The following is a 23786-nucleotide window of genomic DNA, read 5'->3' as shown; positions in this document are numbered from 1 at the left end:
AGTCATCGCTTCGAAAGCCAACTACAACCTGCTGCTTGGTAGGGAGTGGATTCACGGCGTAGGAGCTGTACCCTCTTCAATGCACCAGCGGATAGCCATATGGAGGCCAGATGGAATCGTCGAAAACATCGAGGCTGACCAAAGCTACTTCATGACCGAGGTGAACACTGTCAACAGCCAAAGCTTCGACAAAAACCTGGCTCATATACCTCCCTGCAGCCCGGCAGAATTCGACTTGAAGACGACAGACAATGCCTATTGTTCCATGTACCTGCATCCAACGCATGGTTTCCAGTGGGATAAATAAGTGATTGGCGAAACTTACATATGGGGAACCACTCATATAGCGCCGACGGGATGGGGTAGTGAATTTGACGATGACGAGTGAACAATCAGCGATCGAAAAGATTACGGCTTACATAGCCGAAAACAAATTAAAAGAGGCCCTTGAGGCTGAAGTAAAAAATATGGCTGTCGAAGCCAACCAAGAGAACTCCAACAAACAATGTCCCCAAGAAGACGTGGCGGAAGATCATGTCACCAACCAAATGGGCGGATGGCAACACCAAAAGCTTGACGCCATTTACGACGACGAACCTCTGGGGTTCGAAAAAGATCCAGTGTCAACTAACGAGAAGATGGTGGCGCAGGATCCTTTAGAAGAAATAAACTTAGGAGTGGGGGCAGAACATAGACCAACATACATAAGCGCAAAAATGGACCCCCAGTTCAAGGTCGAAATAGTCCAGTTGCTGAAAGAGTTCAAAGACTGTTTCGCATGGGATTATGACGAAATGCCTGGTCTTGACAGAAGTCTGGTCGAAATGCAGTTGCCAATAATGGAAGGAAAGAAGCCAGTAAAGCAGACTCCGAGACGCTTCGCACCAGAAATCCTGTCGAAAATAAAAGAAGAGGTCGAAAGACTTCTAAGATGCAAGTTCATCCGCACAACCAGGTATGTCGAATGGATTGCAAATATTGTTCCAGTAATTAAGAAAAAATGGCAAGCTTAGGGTATGCATTGATTTTTGAGACTTAAACTCGGCTACCCCAAAGGATGAATATCCTATGCCAGTGGCAGAAATGCTCATAGATTCTGCAGCCGGCCATGAGTACTTAAGTATGTTAGACGGATACTCTGGCTATAACCAAATTTTTATCGCTGAAGAAGATGTTCCTAAAACGGCTTTCCGTTGTCCTGGAGCCATAGGAACGTACGAATGGGTAGTAATGCCTTTTGGTTTAAAGAACGCTGGAGCGACTTACCAACGCGCCATGAATTCCATCTTTCATGACTTCATCGAAACTTTCATGCAAGTGTATATTGACGACATTGTGATTAAGTCTGTTTCAGGAAAAAATCATATAGATCATCTTCGACAATCCTTTGAAAGGATGAGGAAGTTTGGTTTGAAAATGAACCCACTTAAATGTGCTTTTGGTGTGCAGGCGGGTGATTTCTTAGGCTTTGTGGTCCATAAGAAGGGGATCGAAATAAACGAAAATAAAGCCAAGGCCATAATGGAAGCGAAAGCGCCATCAACCAAAAAGGGGTTGCAGTCTCTGCTAGGGAAAATCAACTTTCTCAGAAGATTCATCTCCAACCTCAGTGGGAAGACACAAGCTTTCTCTCCTCTGCTTCGACTAAAGAAGGAAGACTTCGCATGGGGGCAAGAACAGCAAGAGGCTTTCGACAAAATCAAGGAGTACCTGGCCAATCCCCCAATCCTGATGTCTCCTTGCAGAAAAAGAAGTATGAGATTGTACATTTCGGCATCAGACAAAACATTAGGAAGTATGTTGTGTCAAGAAGATGAGAATGGCGTCGAAAGGGCCATTTATTATCTCAGTAGAGTTCTGAACGATGCCGAAACTAGATATAGCATTATAGAAAAACTATGCCTGTGTGTATATTTCTCTTGTATCAAATTAAAGCATTATATAAAACCTGTCGATATATATATTTCTTCCCATTTCGACGTAATAAAGTATATGTTATCTAAGTCTATTTTACATAGTTGAATTGGAAAGTGGGCTTTGGCTTTAACAGAATACTCCTTGAAATATCTGCCTTTAAAAGCGGTGAAAGGACAAGTGGTCTCTGATTTCATAGCGGACCATTCTATAAACGAAGATGTGGAGTACGTCGAATTAGAACCTTGGAAACTGTACTTCGACGGTTCCAGTCATAAAAATGGAACTGGCGTTGGGATGTTGATTATTTCTCCCGACAGAATTCCAACAAAATTCAAGTACAAAGTGGAAAGTATGTGTTCAAACAATGAAGCAGAATATGAAGCTTTGATCGCTGGACTTGAAATCTTGTTGAAATTGGGGGCAACGAGAGTCGAAATAATGGGTGATTCCGAACTGGTGATAAAGCAGTTGACGAAAGAGTATAAGTGCGTGAAAGAAAATTTAATTATGTACTTTGTAATAGCCAACAGACTTCTCAAAGAGTTCGACAATGTCGTCTTCAGGCACATTCCCAGGTTGGAGAATCAAGAAGCAAACGATCTTGCCCAACTAGCATCCGGATACAAAGTGTCAAAGGAAAAGTTAGAAGAAGCCATTGAAGTCAGAAGAAGAGTCGTATCCACCAAGTTGTCTCCATCAGATCTAGAGTCAATAAGATTAGGATACGGTGACGAAGAAAACTTTGAGATATTCAACATAGATGATTCAGGGATAACAGACTGGAGAAAGCCTGTCAAGGATTATCTACAAGACCCAAATCAGAAAGCAGAAAGAAAGATAAAATACAGAGCTTTGAGTTACGTACTTTTGGGAAATGAATTGTTCAAAAAGACTGCAGAAGGAGTTTTGTTGAAATGCCTGAGTGAGGACGAAGCCTACATAGCCTTGTCGAATGTACACAGTGGAGCGTGTGGCGCACACCAAGCAGGTCACAAAATGAAGTGGCTATTATTTCGACAAGGAATGTATTGGCCAACAATGTTGAAAGACTGTGTCGAATTCGCAAAAGGCTGTCAGGAATGTCAAGTACATGCAGGCATACCCCACATCCCTGCAAGTGAGTTGCACTCAATTATAAAACCTTGGCCATTCAGAGGATGGGCGTTGGACTTGATCGGGGAAATTCGACCAGCTTCCTCAAAAGGACAAAGGTACATTTTGGTTGGGATAGACTATTTCACAAAATGGACTGAAGCTATACCATTGGCGAATGTGGATCAAGAAGCAGTCATAGACTTTATCCAAAAATACATAATTTACAGATTTGGGATACCTGAGACAATAACAACAGATCAAGGATCTGTGTTCACCGGTAAAAACATGCAGAAATTTGCGCAAGAAACAGGTTTTAAGCTCCTTACTTCGACACCTTACTACGCTCAAGCAAATGGGCAAGTTGAAGCAGCCAACAAGGTAGTGATAAACTTAATTAAGAAGCATGTGGGGAAAAAACCTAGAAATTGGCATAAGACTTTGGATCAAGCCTTGTGGGCTTGTCGAACGTCCCCCAAAGAGGCAACGAATTCGACTCCATTCAAGTTGACTTACGGACATGATGCAGTTTTGCCAGTCGAAATATATCTGCAGTCAGTTAGAGTGCAAAGGCATCATGAAATCCCATCAGATACATATTGGAGTATGATGATGGACGAACTAGTTGATTTAGACGAAGAAAGGCTGCGCGCGCTAGACCTAATAAGAAGACAAAAGAAGAGAGTCGAAAGGTTCTACAACAAGAGAGTAAGATTCAAGACCTTCTTAATAGGTGACCTTGTATGGAAAGTAATCCTTCCTATGGATCGAAAGGATAAATTGATGGGAAAGTGGTCTCCTAAATGGGAGGGACGTTTCCAGGTTTTGAGAACATTTTCGAACGGCGCGTACGAAATAGAAGAAATAGAGAAGGATAAGAGAATCCTAAGAATAAATGGCAAGTATTTGAAAAAATATAAGCCTATATTGCAGGAAGTAAAAGTAGTAACAGAATAAGTGCAAAACATAAGTGTGATAAGATGGGCCAAATAAAAATGGCATTCAAAAGTTATTACAAAGAAAGCCTCAAAGGGCTGAGAGTTGCTAAATAAATTCGACTAAAAATTAAAATTGGCAAAAGTATCCTTCAAAGTGGCGAACTTCTGCCTCTGGAGTTGGAGTCGATGATCACAAAGACTTTTGTGAGTAGAGAGAGTCTCAATCTCCTGACTAAGTTGATGGGCTTTCTCTGCATGTCGAATACCCACCCTCAATTCTTCGTCAATCTCGCTCTGCTTGGGTTGCTGAATGGATGCCTTACGTTTCTCCTCTTGAGAGATCTTTTCTTGAAGTGCTGCTATCTGTGTTTTCCATTTTTGAATATTGTCATTGCAAGCAGCAACTTCTTCGACATACGTTTCGGAGAGCTTTTGCAATTTTGAAACTTTGTCGGTCGAAGTCGAAACAGCATCCCATTCAGCAGTTTGAGTTTCAGACTTGGAGGAGATTTGATTGGTAAGATCCCTTTGACGATGGAGATCTGCAGTGGCCAAGTCAACGAGAGTCATCAGCTCCATCACAAAACTTCCAATCTCAGCAGAAGCTTCTAGGACATTCACTTGCTTCAAAATTTTCTTAAGACCAATTTGAGCAAGGGAATTTTCTTCCAAGACTTTAAACAAATCGACATCAAGGATTTTCGTTTTGATTTTGGTCAGGAGGTTGCCAAGTGATGGTGCTTCAGAAGTTGCCCCAGAAGTGGTCGAACTACTCTGCGAAGAATCCTGAAAATTAAAACGGGTGCTAAGCATGGCTTTTAGATACTCCAAAGGTCTTTGCACTTTGAGATTTTCAAGCTCCTCGCGAGAGAAACTGGTCGAACCAGTTGATTTGCCACTCCCTTGGGCCCGGTCAGGAGCAGGTGGAGTGTTTCGCGTCGAAGTATGCTCAACCTCTGTTCGTTTCGACTGGTTGTCCTCATCTCTGGCAGCTCCATCTTCAGGATCATCTTCGACCACAACCTCCATTTCAATATCATCACCCTGAGGTGCAACATGTAATCCTGGATGAGGAGGAGATTCATCTTCAGAAGCTTCACCCACTGTAGTGTCGAATTCTCCTACGGTTTGCATATCGTGGTCACTTGTGGGGATATCTTCCTCTGGGGCTGTTTCCTCCAGAATTTTCTCAGGTGTTCTTTCGACAACCACTTGTTCCTAAAAATAAATTCTAAGATTTAGAAGAAAAGATGTAGGAAAGGTGAACATATGCTGTCAAAATAAAAAAGAATTACCTCGGGAATCTCAGTATTAAAGCTGGATTTCCCACTCTCTGTATCTTTCGACTGATGTTTAGCAGGGGGAGTACTGGCAGAATCCTTCCTAGTTGATTTAATGATAGATCTTTGGGAAGAGACCTTCGTGAGTTTCTTCTTCTTCTGAGGGGGAGGGATTAACTCTGGAGATTCGTCACCAGACTCTTCACTGGGGACTTTAGCCTCTTCTTTCTCCTCTTCACTCTTTCTCTTTTGGATTGTTGGGGGTTTTCGACTTACCTAGTCATGCAGGCCAAAGCCAGTTAGTTTTGAAAAAGGGAAGATGAATGATAAGAAGAGAAGTTTTGTACCTTTGTCGAAGGCTTCTTAGCAGTACTGGGCGTCGCTTCGACAACAGCTTTCTTAGCAGGGATCTTCACGGCTAAGGAAAGAAAGAAAATTCAGAAACAAATATAAGAGAGACATGATAAGACAGTTAGAATAACAGAAGGAAAAATCATGTTTTTCTGTGAACACCTTCAAGAATGGGATCTTCCACGCGAACGTGTTCTATTCCAATATGAAGGTGTCCTGGATATTCGCCCAGATGATACTTAGTCGGAACCACACGCTCAGCAGGTTTTTGATACTTTTGACGAAGAATTTTCATAAAATCCCCACAAAGGAACCAGTCTGGAAGTGGAAAACCAAACGCCACCCCAAAGTCAGCAGTTGGCAAAGGAGGAAACTTTGGTGGATGACAATTGAAAGCCAGGTCATAGCGCGCCTCTGGTGAAAGATTGGAAGGCAATGACAGTTTTTTAAACTTCTCTGTCAATTTGCGTTTTAATTCAGCCGCTGCTTCGCATATGGTTCGACTAAGATCATCAGGTCTATACGCAGTTTCAAAATATTTTTGAAATTTCTGTATTTCCTTAATATGTCGTTGAATACCTTTTTTGGTCCGATCCTGCACAAAAGCGAAAGCATTTGTCAAATGTGTAGCAAAAGCAGCTACGTCGAAAAATTTGTTGGAATAATAATCCTTCCACCATTCATCAAACTCAGGAGTGCATAGGAATGATGGTCGAAAAATAACTGGTCGAATGTCGAGAGAATCATCAGCTAGTTTCTTCGACAGCTCTTTGCCTTCGTCTTCAGTGTGAAGGGAGTTATAAAAAATGATGGACCCCTTTTTGGGGAATATAGGTTGAGGTTTGATTTGGATCAGACCAAACTGTCTAGAAGCAAGGTTGGGTTGATAACCTATCAAAGCAATTTGGTTTTTAGTGGTGTTACGATAAGAAAAAAGGAGCCTAGGGGTTAAGAACGATTCCCAAACATTCAGAAATGTATTTTCGTCCTTTTGCATCTCCAAGGGCAGTTGTTGGGTAAACCACTTAGGTCCGATTTTTCTATCAGCAAAAGGTGCCATGGTCGAAGTAAATTGATGACTTTTAGCAAACATCATAACATAGCTTTTAAAAGCCTGTCGAAGGCTGATTCCTTCATCAGTTGGCGTTATTAGCACTAATCTTGGCCATTCGACAGTCCTATTTTGTACTTCTTCTGCATCTATTTCTGGTGCTACAGGAAGATTGGCTTCAAACGTGGCATTGAGCCATAATTGCAAGAGCCAGAAAGGTCCTGATAAGTTGATCTTCCCTTGGGTTTTGGTGTTTTTTAAAAAATGTACGCTCTCACTCAGAGATTCATAAAGGTTCGCCAGAATCATTTCGCTCAAGCATAGTTTCGTGCCTGCATGAAGCTGATTGGCTATGGTGATAAATCTCTTGGCAACTTGAAGAGAGCGAGAACAGAACACATATTTGCATAGCCACAGTGTTAGGAAAGCTATATGTTCGACATCTAAAACTTCAGCAGTGCTCTTATCGTGATAATAGGACATGAATAAGGAGTAGGGTGCAAGGCTAGTCTCGAAAGCAATGGTGTCTTCATTTAAGACAGTAGGGTCGAAATCTATACCATTGGGATGAAGACCAACAATGGATGCTGCGTCGAAAAGGGTAGGCGTAACCATCCCACAAGGAAGGTGGAAGGTGTTGTAAGTACTATCCCAAAAGTAGAGAGAAGCCAAAAGCATATTTGGACAAATATTGGGTCCTACTCTCGACAACTGGATAAGGTCGAAAATGCCTACCTCTTTCCAAAAAGGCCCTTTAACTTTTTCGATTTTATCTAACCAAGATACGTAATCAGAAGGATCTTTTGACCATGGGCAAGTTCTAAAAATCCTGGGATAGTTCAAATAGGCTAAGTCCAACTCTCCAATATCCGTCGAACTCGATGCATCTTTTTGTTCTACAACTTTCTCTTTAGGCTGAGGTTTTCTTCCAACACCTATGGGTTTTGTGTGAAAGTAAGATGGAAAAAATTCTCTTAAACACTCTGGTTTAATCTCTGGATTTGGAAGGGGACCTAACATAGCGTGATAATTTCCAGAAATAAGAACAGGGATTAGTACCTGAGATTTATAGATGCAGTCTTTTTCTTTCTCATTTGGAGGTTCCGGAACATACTGTTGATTCCCAATGGTCATTGGCCCTTTTAAATCATGCACAGGAGGAAAAGTTGAGTCTTGTTTCTTCTTGGAATGTTTACTGCTTGAGGGTTTTTGAGGCGCCATTGCTAGAAGAACTTAAGAAGATTTCTCAGAAAATGTGAAAAGCTTGAGAAATGGGTATGAGGAAAGGAAATCTGAAACGGAAAAGGGTTTAAAGAAAAGGTTTATGGGTATTTATAGGAAGAAGATGTTGAAACGTTTTAGATGGTAATGGTGTTAGTGGGACACGTGGCCATTTCTAATGGGAATGATAAAGAGGTGGAAGTTGAAAAGAGACCATGATGTGAGGAAATGATGGAAGTAGGCTGTGAACGTGGGTTAGACGTGACATTGTGGAAAAAGTGTAATGATGAACCTGCATTGGGAATTGAGATTATCAGACTTGCATTTAATGAAGATTAAAATGACATGGCATCAAAACACTGGTTGACAACAAATGACTGTTTCTCCAGAACAACAATCGAAACGTCTTTGCTGGGGGGCAATTTGTATACGTGCGTTTTCGACGCCATGAGATTTGGTGTACAAAATGACTGTTTCGACAAATGATGACATGGGATAAAACGATTCGGTTGATAAGTGTGGCTCGACACTTCGACAAAAATGGAAGCTTTGATATTTCGACATGATATGTGCAGCTAGAAAAGTACTTTGACAAGACATGGAAGACATTGCAGTATCTTGATAATTCGACAAAAAATCCTAAAGGAAGACGTCGTTTCGACTTAAAGTGTAAATTTGAATTTAAAAAGTTGTAACGTTTGACAGAAGACGCGTGGAAGCATCTGGCGAAAAGATGAAAGCCGTTCGTCACAGTTTTAGGATTTAACCGTTAGTGACAGTTATGTTATTTGTATATAAATAGGGTAGTTGTTATCAGAAAAGGGTGTGAAGAATTACTTGTACAAAATTCCTGAAAACGCTCAAAGTACCCGTGTGAGAGAAAAGAGTCATATTTGGAAAATGTATGTGTAAACAAACACCAATTTCTTCAAAGTTTATTTTATAAAGTTTAAAGTTCTTTACAAATCTCTTTTATGTTTTCCAGTCATTTATCTTTCAGCACTTTCTCCTTTTCGACACTTTACATTTTGTCAGTTATTTTCCGCCATTTACTTTATCTTGCTAAATTTACATCTACTTAACGTTTTAATCAACATATTTCGACGTAAAACACTTAGAGAACAAAAATGAAATACATGAAAGTGATTCTAGACATCTTCAAGACCATCTAGATCTGCACATGTCCTAGGATTTGTGTGGTTGATCCTGCAAGTAACCCAATTCTACAAGATTTGGTAAACCAGAGGTTGTTCGCCAAAATTCACTGCGAACAGGTAGTAAATAGCAGATTCTTTCTTCCCTGATTCGTCTTGCTGACCGAGTACACAACCCATCGAGTCTTCAAGAACGGTCAAATACATAATCAGAGGTCTTCCTTCTACAGGCGGAGACAAGATCGGAGGTTCAGACAGATACTCTTTGATACTGTCGAAAGCTTTCTGGCAATCTTCGGTCCAATCATGAGACTGATCTTTCTGAAGGAGCTTGAATATCGGCGCACATGTGGCAGTCATGTGGGATATAAATCTGGAAATGTAGTTCAAGCGGCCAAGAAAACCTCGGACTTGCTTCTTAGTTTTGGGTGCAGGCATTTCTTGTATTGCTTTGACCTTTGCAGGATCAACCTCAATACCTCTCTCGCTAACAACAAAACCCAACAACTTGCCGGAACGGACTCCAAATGTACATTTGTTCGGATTCAGGCGAAGTCTAAACTTCCTCAGACGCTGAAAAAGCTTCAACAAATGCTCAACATGTTCAACTTCCGTTCGGGACTTAGCAATCATGTCATCAACATAGACCTCTATCTCCTTGTGCATCATGTCATGAAACAAGGTAGTCATAGCTCGTTGATACGTGGCTCAGGCGTTCTTCAAACCGAAGGGCATCACTCGATAACAGAATGTTCCCCAAGGTGTGATGAATGTTGTCTTCTCCATATCTTCGGGTGCCATCTTGATTTGATTATAACCGGAAAATCCGTCCATAAACGAAAACACTTTGAATTTAGCTGTATTGTCTACCAACATATCAATGTGTGGTAGAGGGAAACCATCTTTAGGACTAGCTTTATTCAAATCTCTGTAATCAACACACATACGGACTTTTCCGTCTTTCTTAGGAACCGGCACAATATTGGCCACCCATTGAGGATATGTAGAAGTCACCAGAAACCCCGCATCAATTTGCTTCTGATTTTCCTCTTTGATCTTCACTGCCATATCTGGATGAGTTCTTCTGAGCTTCTGCTTCACAGGCACGCACTCAGGCTTCAAAGGCAGGAAATGTTGCACAATATCTGTATCTAGACCCGGCATGTCTTCATATGACCAAGCGAAGATATCGGAATATTCTCGTAGCAGACTGATCAACCCCTTCTTGACAGACTCTTCAAGAAGTGCCCCAATCTTCACCATGCGAACACAATCTTCAGACCCCAAGTTGACTGTTTCTAGATCTTCGAGATGCGGCTGAATGATCCTCTTCTCGTGCTCAAGGAGACGGGTAATCTCATCAGGAATCTCTTCAACATCATCTTCCTCTGCCTCGAATACAGGGAATTCAAAATTGGGAGATGGCGTTGGATCATTATGTTCAATGGGTTTTAGAATCAACCTGCATAATGATTTTGGTTAATGAAAAACTTCAGAATTTAAACAAGCAAACCATTATGCATATGAAAAAGATTGCTTTTATTCTTGTTTTTAGGGTTTTTTGTGATCATTGATATTATGCAAAAGCAAAAAGTGAAAACAAAAGGAAAAACAAATGTTTAACAATGCATTAATTGAATGAAATATCATTATATAAATGCTGCCAACAGTGTCATCACTTCTCCTTTTGGCATGGGAGAAGGGTTTTGAACAAAGTGAACAAATTACTCTGATCTATGAATGACTGTAGGAACATCTACAGCGACCCAATTGTGGCAGACACCACCAGGTATGATGAAGTTGCTCAAATCCTCTGCATCCTCTTCCAAGATAGTAGCAGCTTCTTCAGTCTGATCAGCATGGATGAAGCCTCCACTCTTGAACAGTCCGTGCTCGTTGAATGCCCCATAAGAATAGCCAATACCAGCCCGAGATTTATTGTCTTCAAGCTCAATCATCTTCCCCAAACCAGCGACTGCACCACATTCAATGGCCAGTTTCGCATCACGGTAGGAAGCAAATGAAGGAGACTTCTTCTCAATCGGCTCAGCAATAGATAAAGCTTGGAAAGGAGTTCCAACTTCATCCTCAGCATCAATATACGAGAAGGAAGACAGGTGGCTAACCAGGAGAGCCTTTTCTCCCCCTACCACAACCAGTTTCTTATTCTTGACAAATTTCAGCTTCTGGTGTAGGGTGGATGTCACGACACCAGCCTCGTGAATCCATGGTCTACCAAGGAGACAGCTATAAGATGGGTGGATATCCATAACCTGGAAGGTAACTTGGAAATCACTTGGTCCAATTTTGATTGGGAGATCAACTTCCCCAATCACGGTCTTACGCGACCCATCAAAAGCTTTCACAACAACACCACTCTGCCTCATGGGAGGTCCTTGATATGATAATTTCGAAAGAGTGGTCTTTGGCAATACATTCAAAGATGACCCAGTGTCCACCAGCACGTTGGACATGGCGTCATTCTTGCAGTTCATAGAAATATGTAGAGCCATGTTGTGGTCTCTTCCCTCCTCAGGGAGATCAGCGTCACAGAAACTCAAAGTGTTGCAAGCAGTAATGTTTGCAACAATACTATCAAACTGTTCTATTATGACATCATGATCAACATAGGCCAAATCCAATACTTTCTGTAGAGCCTCCCTATGGGGTTCTGAATTCAGAAGCAAAGATAGAACGGAGATTTTGGACGGTGTTTGTAGAAGCTGGTCTACAACATTGTACTCACTCTTCTTGATGAGCCTCAGCATCTCATCACACTCTTCATTCACAGTGCCACTCGGGCCAACAGAAGAAGCAGGAGTCTTTTGTACAGAGGAGGGTTTGGCAACAACAAGTGCCGGATTCTAAACATTCACAGCAGTCCCAACCGGGCGCTCAACGGAATCAGAAACAACATGAGGCTTCGAGGGTGCAGAAAACACACGACCACTATGGGTCAACCCGCTCACATCAGCAATATTAACCACGAAGGTTGAAGGCAACAACACTTCTTTCCCATCTTCCACAGCAACGGGATTGTACCTGAAAGGGATAGCTTTATCCGAAGAATAAGGCACAGGGCCTGCAGGTTTGATCACCAATGAAGGAGAGACCTTCGACTTGCTACCATCATAACAGATGACAACAGGCTCGGGTAACTTGAACACAGGAGAAATAACATTGACTTCTGGTTCATCTTCATCAACATTTCGATTCTGAAGAATCTCTATGGTACCTTCATCTAACAGCTCTTGAAGCTCTCTTCGCACTTGGCGACAACCCAGTCTGTTAACCGAACAAATGCGGCATTTGTCATGGTCATGCTCCATATAGCTGTACTGACACAGCAAACGATGCAACTCGACCAATGACTGTCGAATATGACTCACATATTTGACTTTGTACTTCCCAGGGCACCCCTGGACCATGTTCACTGATTTCCCATGCTCGGGCAATGGGTTCTTTGTAACATTGGGGCCTGAGTCCTCGAAGCTCAGAATACCGCATCGCATAAGGTCTTGAACCTTAGTCTTCAATGGAAAGCAGCTCTCAATATTATGTCCCGGAGCACCGGAATGATAAACACAGTGTTGATCTGGCTTATACCACCACTGCGGGTTCGCAGGCACAGCTGGAGGATCCCTTGGAGTAACCAGTTTCCTTTCCAACAAGGAAGGATACAATTCAGCGTATGACATAGGAATAGGATCGAAGCTGATCTTCTTCCTATCATAGTTCAGATTGGCCTGATTGCTGGTATTGCCACGAGGCTGGTAAGCCTGTTGCTGTGGACGGTGTTGCTGCTGATACTGAGGTTGTTGCTGATGCTGATGCTGATTAGGTTGCTGATACTGAGAATTCTCTCTAAAGACAGGTGATATATGAGCCACCTGGTGCTGATGACGTACCGGCTTCCTCTTGACAGAGGGTCTTCTTGGTTTAGCATGGGACTGCACAACATGTGCCTCCCCATCTTTCTTCTTAAACGCCCCATACCATTTAGAAGAGCTCTCATCCTTCGACAGACGTCCCTCACGGACTCCTTCTTCCAAACGCATCCCCATGTTCACCATCTCGGTGAAATCAGAGGGAGCACTCGCAACCATCCGCTCATAATAGAATGAGCTAAGAGTCTTCAAAAAGATCTTAGTCATTTCTTTCTCTTCCAGCGGAGGAGTAATCTGAGCAACCAACTCTCGCCACCTCTGGGCGTACTCCTTAAATGTCTCTTTATCCTTCTGAGACATGGCCCTGAGTTGATCACGGTCAGGCGCCATATCAACATTATATTTGTATTGCTTGACGAAGGCTTCGCCAAGATCATTGAAGGATCGGATGTTTGCACTATCAAGGCTCATATACCAGCGAAGAGCCGTACCGGACAAACTATCCTGGAAGTAATGAATCAAAAGCTGATCATTATCTGTTTGCGTAGACATTTTCCTGGCATACATGACTAGGTGAGCGAGAGGACAAGTGTTCCCCTTGTATTTTTCAAAGTCAAGCAGTTTGAACTTGATTGGGATCTTTACACCGGGAACAAGGCAAAGTTCAGCAGCAAACTTGCCAAACAGATCTTTCCCTCGGAGGGTCTTCAATTCCTTACGCAGCTCAAGGAATTGATCATTCATCGCATCCATCTTCTCATTAACATCTGGGCCCTCAGACGGCTCAGAATGATAGATGGTGTCGTCTACCCTGTGAATGGTATGCACGACAGGAGGAGCAGCAACAAGGACCGGGCTAGATGCCGGCATAGAAGCAAAAGTTAGAGCTGGAATATCTGGCATGAAACCCGGAGGCATACCCCACGGAAACCCGGCTGGCATGGCATTAGACATGAAATGAGCATTGGCAGCTGGCACGGTCGGAGCAACGACTTCAGATATCACCATCCTCTGAGGAGGAGTTGCAGGAGGTGGAGAAGGTTGGTTTTGAGCAGACAGAAACTGCTCCATCAGAGCACTCAGACGAGCGACCTCTTCCTTCAATTCTCTGTTCTCTTGCTCAAGTTGATCCATCACTCTGGCAGAATTGGCTCTGGTATAGTACCGGTGAGTCAGCTTGTCTTCAAAATAAATGAAGAGCACAGAGTTAGGCTACAGACAAGAAGACCAGAACAACACCTGCTTATGCAAAATGATGCATGCAATGCTGGTGCATATGCTTTATTTTATTTTCAAGGAACCTTTAGGGCATTTATTTGCAAATTTGAATATTTAAGCATTTAATAGCATATGGAAAATATCTCATCAAATATATTTGGAACAAAGAAGTACAACATTTTTTGATCATTACAAGGGAAAAGGAAAATAAACATCCTATGGATCCCTAGAAGCTCGGGATGCTGGAAGACGAGATGCACACAGCTTCTTGATCTCTCTCTCATAGGCTGCTTCCATATCCGCTTTCTCCTTTGCAAGTCGATCATACTCACTCTTCCAGAATTTGGAAGACTGAGGAAGCAGAGAAGTCCAAGTATCATTCGGATCATCGATCACCTGATGCTCGAGAAACTCAATCAGAGTGTCCTTTTCCTTAAGTTGATGAAGCAACTCTTCTCTTTCACGAATCCAAGCACGTGAAAGGTCTTCTTCTCTCAACTCCTCTACATCTTGGGTGGGGAGGGTTGAAGGCCCAGCCACATCCAACGGTGTAGGTCTCGGATGATCATACGACATAAGGTACACAGCAACTCTCTGTCTGACCCAAGAGGTATATGGCTCCAAAGCAATGCAATTTTTCGGACCCAACTCATTCCTACCCTTCTTATGAATATTGCGCCAAGCGCGGACCATCCTGGCTTTCAGGCCTTGGGGATCTTTACCCTCCTGAAAGAACACACCTTCTAACATAATGTTATGAGGTTTATCCTTTAGGGGGAACCCAAGTTGACGACGTGCTAAGATAGGATTGTAGCTGATCCCACCACATGTACCAAGAAGAGGCACATTAAGGAATTCACCACAATAGTCAATGATCTGAACATTATCATACACGCGATCATACCAAGAGATATCATCATTAGTGAGAGACATAAGTCTCTGAGACCACCGTAGACATCCCTTGTTCTCCTTGAAAGCGACCGTCTGCGGTAAGTGAGAAATAAACCACTTATACAGCAGAGGCAAACAGCACACAATAACTCCTCCACCCTTTGCATTCCTCAGATGCAAAGAGACATATGCATCACCCAACAGAGTCGGAACGGGATTAAGAACTGAAAAGATCCTAATGGCGTTCGCATCCACAAATTTGTCGATGTTGGGGAACAACACCAACCCATAGATGAGCAGCACAAATAAAGCCTCAAAGGCATCCTCACTCCTGGCCTTCCCATACACAGTAGCTTGAGCGATGAGGAACTCGGAAGGAAGACCCTGAATTCCACCTTTGACAGTCAGATTAGCTTTAATCAAGGAATCATCTATGTGCAACAAGTTCGCGATCTCTCGAGCAGTCGGAATACTCTCTAAGCCACTGAACGGCACCTGATCCAGAATAGGAATACCCACAAGATGAGCATACTCCTCCAAGGTAGGCAACAACTTGAAGTCCGGAAAAGAGAAGCAATGATACAGAGGATCATAAAACTGTGCCAAAGTACTCATCAGTCCCTCATCAACCTGAGTAGTCAACAGAGGCAGAAGCTTCCCATACCGAGCCTTGAAACCCAAGGGATCTAGTACATAAGATGTCAGATTCCTTAACTCTTTCACATCAGGCTGTCTAAAGCTGTACTTCTTGGTATGCCTTTTCGGTCTTTCCATGTCTGAAAATTTTGCAAATAAACCCTTTTAAGTTCCTTGAAAATTTTCTAATTTTGATGACATGAATGTAGATGAATGCATGAATGCAACAATCACACTCAAGGATCAAGCAAGTCACACCAGACAAAGGTCATGGAAAAGCTCATTGTATCCCTAATATCAATCATCCATTTTGGTGGATTATGGTTTTCACCTTATCAACACCCAAGTTTCATTGATATTAACGGTACATGAACCGGCTCAAACATCCTTAATATCAATCATCCGTTTTGGTGGATTAGGATTTACACCTTATCAACACCCAGGTTCCATTGATATTAAGGTTGTCTGAACGACTCAACCATGAATCACGGGTTTGCTGAGAGTCACGAGCATGGAGTCTCGGTTAAGAACCACCCAAAGGGAATGTACTAGGGTTTAAACCTGCCAAACATGTTCTACCAGAAGTTTCCATAATCATCGTCCCATCTCTTGGATATTATCGGAGGAACGAATACTCGTATTCCAACAATATTCTTAAGAGAGACTTTTATGAGTGTAGTATCACGTAACAATCGCATCAGAACTGACATCTGAACGACCTCCGCACTACGTCCTAAAATAGGCCAAGATGGTCTTGGTAAACTACGGTCCTTGGCTTCTAAGGCACATGATTGAAAGTATAGTGCCCAACCACAAATAACTTGTGTGACATTATTAATCCAACATGACCTCCACCAAGTGAATGGACTCGCGAGTCAACTGGCTAAGGAATACTCCACACCAGTCGACAAGACTATGCCATTCTCCTATCCTAAGGTGCACTCGAGTTCGGGTATAAAACTCATCTCACAGAGATCACCAAGCAAACAGAAATTGTATATCAAGCAATTCAAACATTACAATCAATACAGTTATCCCAAATTGTACAAAAATATGTCATATAACAAATAACAATATCACACAACAAGGGTGAAAAGTAGGCAATACCACCAAGGCTTGTAGTCCCCAGCAGAGTCGCCACTTTTCTGTAGCGGTGTATTCCTCACTTTATGATTTATTGATTAAACCAAAAGCAAAGCATACAAGGAATCGAGTCGCCACCGCACTTTTATTTATCCAAAGGAATGGCTAAAAAGCGAACAAAAGCCTAAGAAGTTTTACACATAGAAAACTAATGAAAGATCAGAGAATCTGGGTAAGGGTAAAATTACGCAATGGGAAGGTGTTAGGCACCCAAAACATCCTAGGTACTCCTAGGGAGCCCTTTTCACACTTGTTGAAATGAAATGTTATTTGTTTATGAAAATGTTTATTGTGCAAACATGAATGAAGGGATGAGAAAAGAATATACAAGTTATTATTTTTGTGTTTGAACGGATGAACCCGTTGCCTACGTACCTTTCCATGAAAAGGTAAAGGATCAAAACGCCGTAGTTCGGCTAAAAGATTTCCAAAATATGAGTGGGTTCATTTTAAAACAGAAGCCCTAAGGTCTTTCGTTATCCACGGGAGAAAACTCAACCTTATACAAACAACAAGTCCACCATATGAGAAAAGCTTCAACTTGCTAGTGAGGGGTTAACCCTATAATAAGCAAGGAAGTCTTACAATTCAATCACTAAGGACAAAAGGTGAGATTAACATCAACCAACTAGGATAAATCAAACCTATGGCTAATGTATGAAAACTTATCAAGAATGGACAAAGCCACAAAATAATTGAATGAGTGAAGTTAATCAATTAGAATTTATTCACAAAAGATGGTCAAAGTGTGATTAGGATTCAATTCAAAGAAGTATTATGAAAATGAAGTTTGAAAAATCAAAGGCTTAAGGCCTAGGTTTCTAATTTGAAAAGAGATGATAATGTTTGCACAATATTTCAAGTTTGGGTTAACATGCAAAATGAAGGTTTAGGAAACAAAAGAATGGGAGGGGGTGAGGGAGTGTAAAACTTCTTAGATGTTCACCTCTTGAGATCATATGTAGATGATCCAAGTGATTCCTTTGGAATAGGCAAATGAGCAATAACCAATAAACAAAGCAAATGGATGCCGGATGCGAATTAATGGACTTACACCAATCTCACAAATAAAGGTGGATACCGGATACCAATCAATGGATTTACACCAATCTCCTAAAACAAACATGGATATCAGATGCCAATCAATGGACTTATACTAATCTCCTAAAACAAAACAAACAAGGATACCAGATGCCAATATATGGACTTATTCCAATCTCCTAAAGGATGATCATGGGAAACAACTGCCAATAACATGGACTTACAATTGAATCCTCACATACAAAAAGCAAACAAGAGCAATAAGCAAAAGGAAACAAGTTGCCAATATATGGTCTTACACTCGACTCCTTCCAAATCATAGGAGACAATGGCCAATAAATGGACTTACAATTGGATCCTCAATGGAGAAACAAAGATGTCACAAGGATATGAATCATGATCATGCAATGATGTTCAATTAATTATGATAAATGCACAAAGGCACACAAGCAAATGTGCACAGATGAAACAAACAATCAGACAAACAAGTCAATTAGCACACACTATACACAAGCAATTAGGCTCAAGCAAGGTTAGACTTTACAGTCAACTGGAATGGGGTATGTTGTGCTCTTAACCCTAACATTGAGAGTTAGGGTGAAGCAGATGAAATGGAGATGAGGGGTGTGTCTCATAGCTCTTATCCCTGGCCTGGGAGAGCTTTGAATAACAGAAAGTGTGGGAGTTCAGAAAGTTAGAACTCTTCTCCACAAGAGAATGACTCTATAGATCTTGGGTTAATATCCACAATGCATCAACATGTAATGTGAGCAAAGGGATGACACACTGAATAGCAGGAGATGGATTACACATCTCTTTTATCTGCCAATTGCCTTATCAAAGGACTTTTCCTGCTTGGCACAAAGATAAACAAACACAAGCATTGCCTCTTAAGGAGGACTTCAGACAGGTGCCTACCAAGTAACAGTAGGTCTTCCAGACTACATGAAGAAGAGAAATTATACCTAAGTGGTTAAGCAACCAAGCAAAAGCAAGTTCAAAATGAACTTAAGCAACTAATGTACCTGTGGAAACATCAAACAAATCAGTATACAACTCAGACAATTAAACAACATCAATATCAACAGTCAAACCCAATAAGCAAAGGCATAAGCCACAAGTCCAACTCAAGTGAGTTAACAACCCTACAAAACACACAATGTTAGTAGACAAAGGTAGACATCAAATGCTCAAATGATGGAGCATCATGAACCATATAACTTGGATGTTCAACCTGAAAACAAAGCTCAAATTTGAAAAGAGATGATAATGTTTGCACAATATTTCAAGTTTGGGTTAACATGCAAAATGAAGGTTTAGGAAACAAAAGAATGGGAGGGGGTGAGGGAGTGTAAAACTTCTTAGATGTTCACCTCTTGAGATCATATGTAGATGATCCAAGTGATTCCTTTGGAATAGGCAAATGAGCAATAACCAATAAACAAAGCAAATGGATGTCGGATGCCAATTAATGGACTTACACCAATCTCACAAATAAAGGTGGATACCGGATACCAATCAATGGATTTACACCAATCTCCTAAAACAAACATGGATATCAGATGCCAATCAATGGACTTATACTAATCTCCTAAAACAAAACAAACAAGGATACCAGATGCCAATATATGGACTTATTCCAATCTCCTAAAGGATGATCATGGGAAACAACTGCCAATAACATGGACTTACAATTGAATCCTCACATACAAAAAGCAAACAAGAGCAATAAGCAAAAGGAAACAAGTTGCCAATATATGGTCTTACACTCGACTCCTTCCAAATCATAGGAGACAATGGCCAATAAATGGACTTACAATTGGATCCTCAATGGAGAAACAAAGATGTCACAAGGATATGAATCATGATCATGCAATGATGTTCAATTAATTATGATAAATGCACAAAGGCACACAAGCAAATGTGCACAGATGAAACAAACAATCAGACAAACAAGTCAATTAGCACACACTATACACAAGCAATTAGGCTCAAGCAAGGTTAGACTTTACAGTCAACTGGAATGGGGTATGTTGTGCTCTTAACCCTAACATTGAGAGTTAGGGTGAAGCAGATGAAATGGAGATGAGGGGTGTGTCTCATAGCTCTTATCCCTGGCCTGGGAGAGCTTTGAATAACAGAAAGTGTGGGAGTTCAGAAAGTTGGAACTCTTCTCCACAAGAGAATGACTCTATAGATCTTGGGTTAATATCCACAATGCATCAACATGTAATGTGAGCAAAGGGATGACACACTGAATTGCAGGAGATGGATTACACATCTCTTTTATCTGCCAATTGCCTTATCAAAGGACTTTTCCTGCTTGGCACAAAGATAAACAAACACAAGCATTGCCTCTTAAGGAGGACTTCAGACAGGTGCCTACCAAGTAACAGTAGGTCTTCCAGACTACATGAAGAAGAGAAATTATACCTAAGTGGTTAAGCAACCAAGCAAAAGCAAGTTCAAAATGAACTTAAGCAACTAATGTACCTGTGGAAACATCAAACAAATCAGTATACAACTCAGACAATTAAACAACATCAATATCAACAGTCAAACCCAATAAGCAAAGGCATAAGCCACAAGTCCAACTCAAGTGAGTTAACAACCCTACAAAACACACAATGTTAGTAGACAAAGGTAGACATCAAATGCTCAAATGATGGAGCATCATGAACCATATAACTTGGATGTTCAACCTGAAAACAAAGCTCAAATTTGAAAAGAGATGATAATGTTTGCACAATATTTCAAGTTTGGGTTAACATGCAAAATGAAGGTTTAGGAAACAAAAGAATGGGAGGGGGTGAGGGAGTGTAAAACTTCTTAGATGTTCACCTCTTGAGATCATATGTAGATGATCCAAGTGATTCCTTTGGAATAGGCAAATGAGCAATAACCAATAAACAAAGCAAATGGATGCCGGATGCGAATTAATGGACTTACACCAATCTCACAAATAAAGGTGGATACCGGATACCAATCAATGGATTTACACCAATCTCCTAAAACAAACATGGATATCAGATGCCAATCAATGGACTTATACTAATCTCCTAAAACAAAACAAACAAGGATACCAGATGCCAATATATGGACTTATTCCAATCTCCTAAAGGATGATCATGGGAAACAACTGCCAATAACATGGACTTACAATTGAATCCTCACATACAAAAAGCAAACAAGAGCAATAAGCAAAAGGAAACAAGTTGCCAATATATGGTCTTACACTCGACTCCTTCCAAATCATAGGAGACAATGGCCAATAAATGGACTTACAATTGGATCCTCAATGGAGAAACAAAGATGTCACAAGGATATGAATCATGATCATGCAATGATGTTCAATTAATTATGATAAATGCACAAAGGCACACAAGCAAATGTGCACAGATGAAACAAACAATCAGACAAACAAGTCAATTAGCACACACTATACACAAGCAATTAGGCTCAAGCAAGGTTAGACTTTACAGTCAACTGGAATGGGGTATGTTGTGCTCTTAACCCTAACATTGAGAGTTAGGGTGAAGCAGATGAAATGGAGATGAGGGGTGTGTCTCATAGCTCTTATCCCTGGCCTGGGAGAGCTTTGAATAACAGAAAGTGTGGGAGTTCAGAAAGTTAGAACTCTTCTCCACAAGAGAATGACTCTATAGATCTTGGGTTAATATCCACAATGCATCAACATGTAATGTGAGCAAAGGGATGACACACTGAATAGCAGGAGATGGATTACACATCTCTTTTATCTGCCAATTGCCTTATCAAAGGACTTTTCCTGCTTGGCACAAAGATAAACAAACACAAGCATTGCCTCTTAAGGAGGACTTCAGACAGGTGCCTACCAAGTAACAGTAGGTCTTCCAGACTACATGAAGAAGAGAAATTATACCTAAGTGGTTAAGCAACCAAGCAAAAGCAAGTTCAAAATGAACTTAAGCAACTAATGTACCTGTGGAAACATCAAACAAATCAGTATACAACTCAGACAATTAAACAACATCAATATCAACAGTCAAACCCAATAAGCAAAGGCATAAGCCACAAGTCCAACTCAAGTGAGTTAACAACCCTACAAAACACACAATGTTAGTAGACAAAGGTAGACATCAAATGCTCAAATGATGGAGCATCATGAACCATATAACTTGGATGTTCAACCTGAAAACAAAGCTCAAATTTGAAAAGAGATGATAATGTTTGCACAATATTTCAAGTTTGGGTTAACATGCAAAATGAAGGTTTAGGAAACAAAAGAATGGGAGGGGGTGAGGGAGTGTAAAACTTCTTAGATGTTCACCTCTTGAGATCATATGTAGATGATCCAAGTGATTCCTTTGGAATAGGCAAATGAGCAATAACCAATAAACAAAGCAAATGGATGCCGGATGCCAATTAATGGACTTACACCAATCTCACAAATAAAGGTGGATACCGGATACCAATCAATGGATTTACACCAATCTCCTAAAACAAACATGGATATCAGATGCCAATCAATGGACTTATACTAATCTCCTAAAACAAAACAAACAAGGATACCAGATGCCAATATATGGACTTATTCCAATCTCCTAAAGGATGATCATGGGAAACAACTGCCAATAACATGGACTTACAATTGAATCCTCACATACAAAAAGCAAACAAGAGCAATAAGCAAAAGGAAACAAGTTGCCAATATATGGTCTTACACTCGACTCCTTCCAAATCATAGGAGACAATGGCCAATAAATGGACTTACAATTGGATCCTCAATGGAGAAACAAAGATGTCACAAGGATATGAATCATGATCATGCAATGATGTTCAATTAATTATGATAAATGCACAAAGGCACACAAGCAAATGTGCACAGATGAAACAAACAATCAGACAAACAAGTCAATTAGCACACACTATACACAAGCAATTAGGCTCAAGCAAGGTTAGACTTTACAGTCAACTGGAATGGGGTATGTTGTGCTCTTAACCCTAACATTGAGAGTTAGGGTGAAGCAGATGAAATGGAGATGAGGGGTGTGTCTCATAGCTCTTATCCCTGGCCTGGGAGAGCTTTGAATAACAGAAAGTGTGGGAGTTCAGAAAGTTGGAACTCTTCTCCACAAGAGAATGACTCTATAGATCTTGGGTTAATATCCACAATGCATCAACATGTAATGTGAGCAAAGGGATGACACACTGAATAGCAGGAGATGGATTACACATCTCTTTTATCTGCCAATTGCCTTATCAAAGGACTTTTCCTGCTTGGCACAAAGATAAACAAACACAAGCATTGCCTCTTAAGGAGGACTTCAGACAGGTGCCTACCAAGTAACAGTAGGTCTTCCAGACTACATGAAGAAGAGAAATTATACCTAAGTGGTTAAGCAACCAAGCAAAAGCAAGTTCAAAATGAACTTAAGCAACTAATGTACCTGTGGAAACATCAAACAAATCAGTATACAACTCAGACAATTAAACAACATCAATATCAACAGTCAAACCCAATAAGCAAAGGCATAAGCCACAAGTCCAACTCAAGTGAGTTAACAACCCTACAAAACACACAATGTTAGTAGACAAAGGTAGACATCAAATGCTCAAATGATGGAGCATCATGAACCATATAACTTGGATGTTCAACCTGAAAACAAAGCTCAAATTTGAAAAGAGATGATAATGTTTGCACAATATTTCAAGTTTGGGTTAACATGCAAAATGAAGGTTTAGGAAACAAAAGAATGGGAGGGGGTGAGGGAGTGTAAAACTTCTTAGATGTTCACCTCTTGAGATCATATGTAGATGATCCAAGTGATTCCTTTGGAATAGGCAAATGAGCAATAACCAATAAACAAAGCAAATGGATGCCGGATGCCAATTAATGGACTTACACCAATCTCACAAATAAAGGTGGATACCGGATACCAATCAATGGATTTACACCAATCTCCTAAAACAAACATGGATATCAG

The 23786-nt window shown here is 40.9% G+C and overlaps 1 protein-coding gene across 1 annotated transcript in view; it reads right to left on the bottom strand.

Annotated features, from left to right (window-relative positions):
- Positions 1-2418: 2418 nt before the first annotated feature.
- The window catches only part of LOC127130527 (uncharacterized), a 144190-nt gene continuing 122822 nt past the window's right edge, over positions 2419-23786 (bottom strand). Inside the window, exons 3-5 of the mRNA XM_051059519.1 lie at positions 5575-5645; positions 4832-5165; positions 2419-2474 (exon numbers count right to left, since the gene is read on the bottom strand). Coding sequence (XP_050915476.1) covers positions 2419-2474; positions 4832-5165; positions 5575-5645 — 461 coding nt within the window. The remainder of the gene's footprint in view (positions 2475-4831; positions 5166-5574; positions 5646-23786) is intronic.

Source organism: Lathyrus oleraceus, chromosome 3 (genome assembly GCF_024323335.1).
Source record: "Lathyrus oleraceus cultivar Zhongwan6 chromosome 3, CAAS_Psat_ZW6_1.0, whole genome shotgun sequence".
NCBI classification, from domain to species: Eukaryota; Viridiplantae; Streptophyta; class Magnoliopsida; order Fabales; family Fabaceae; genus Lathyrus; species Lathyrus oleraceus.
This window is presented reverse-complemented; position numbering and strand designations above follow the sequence as displayed.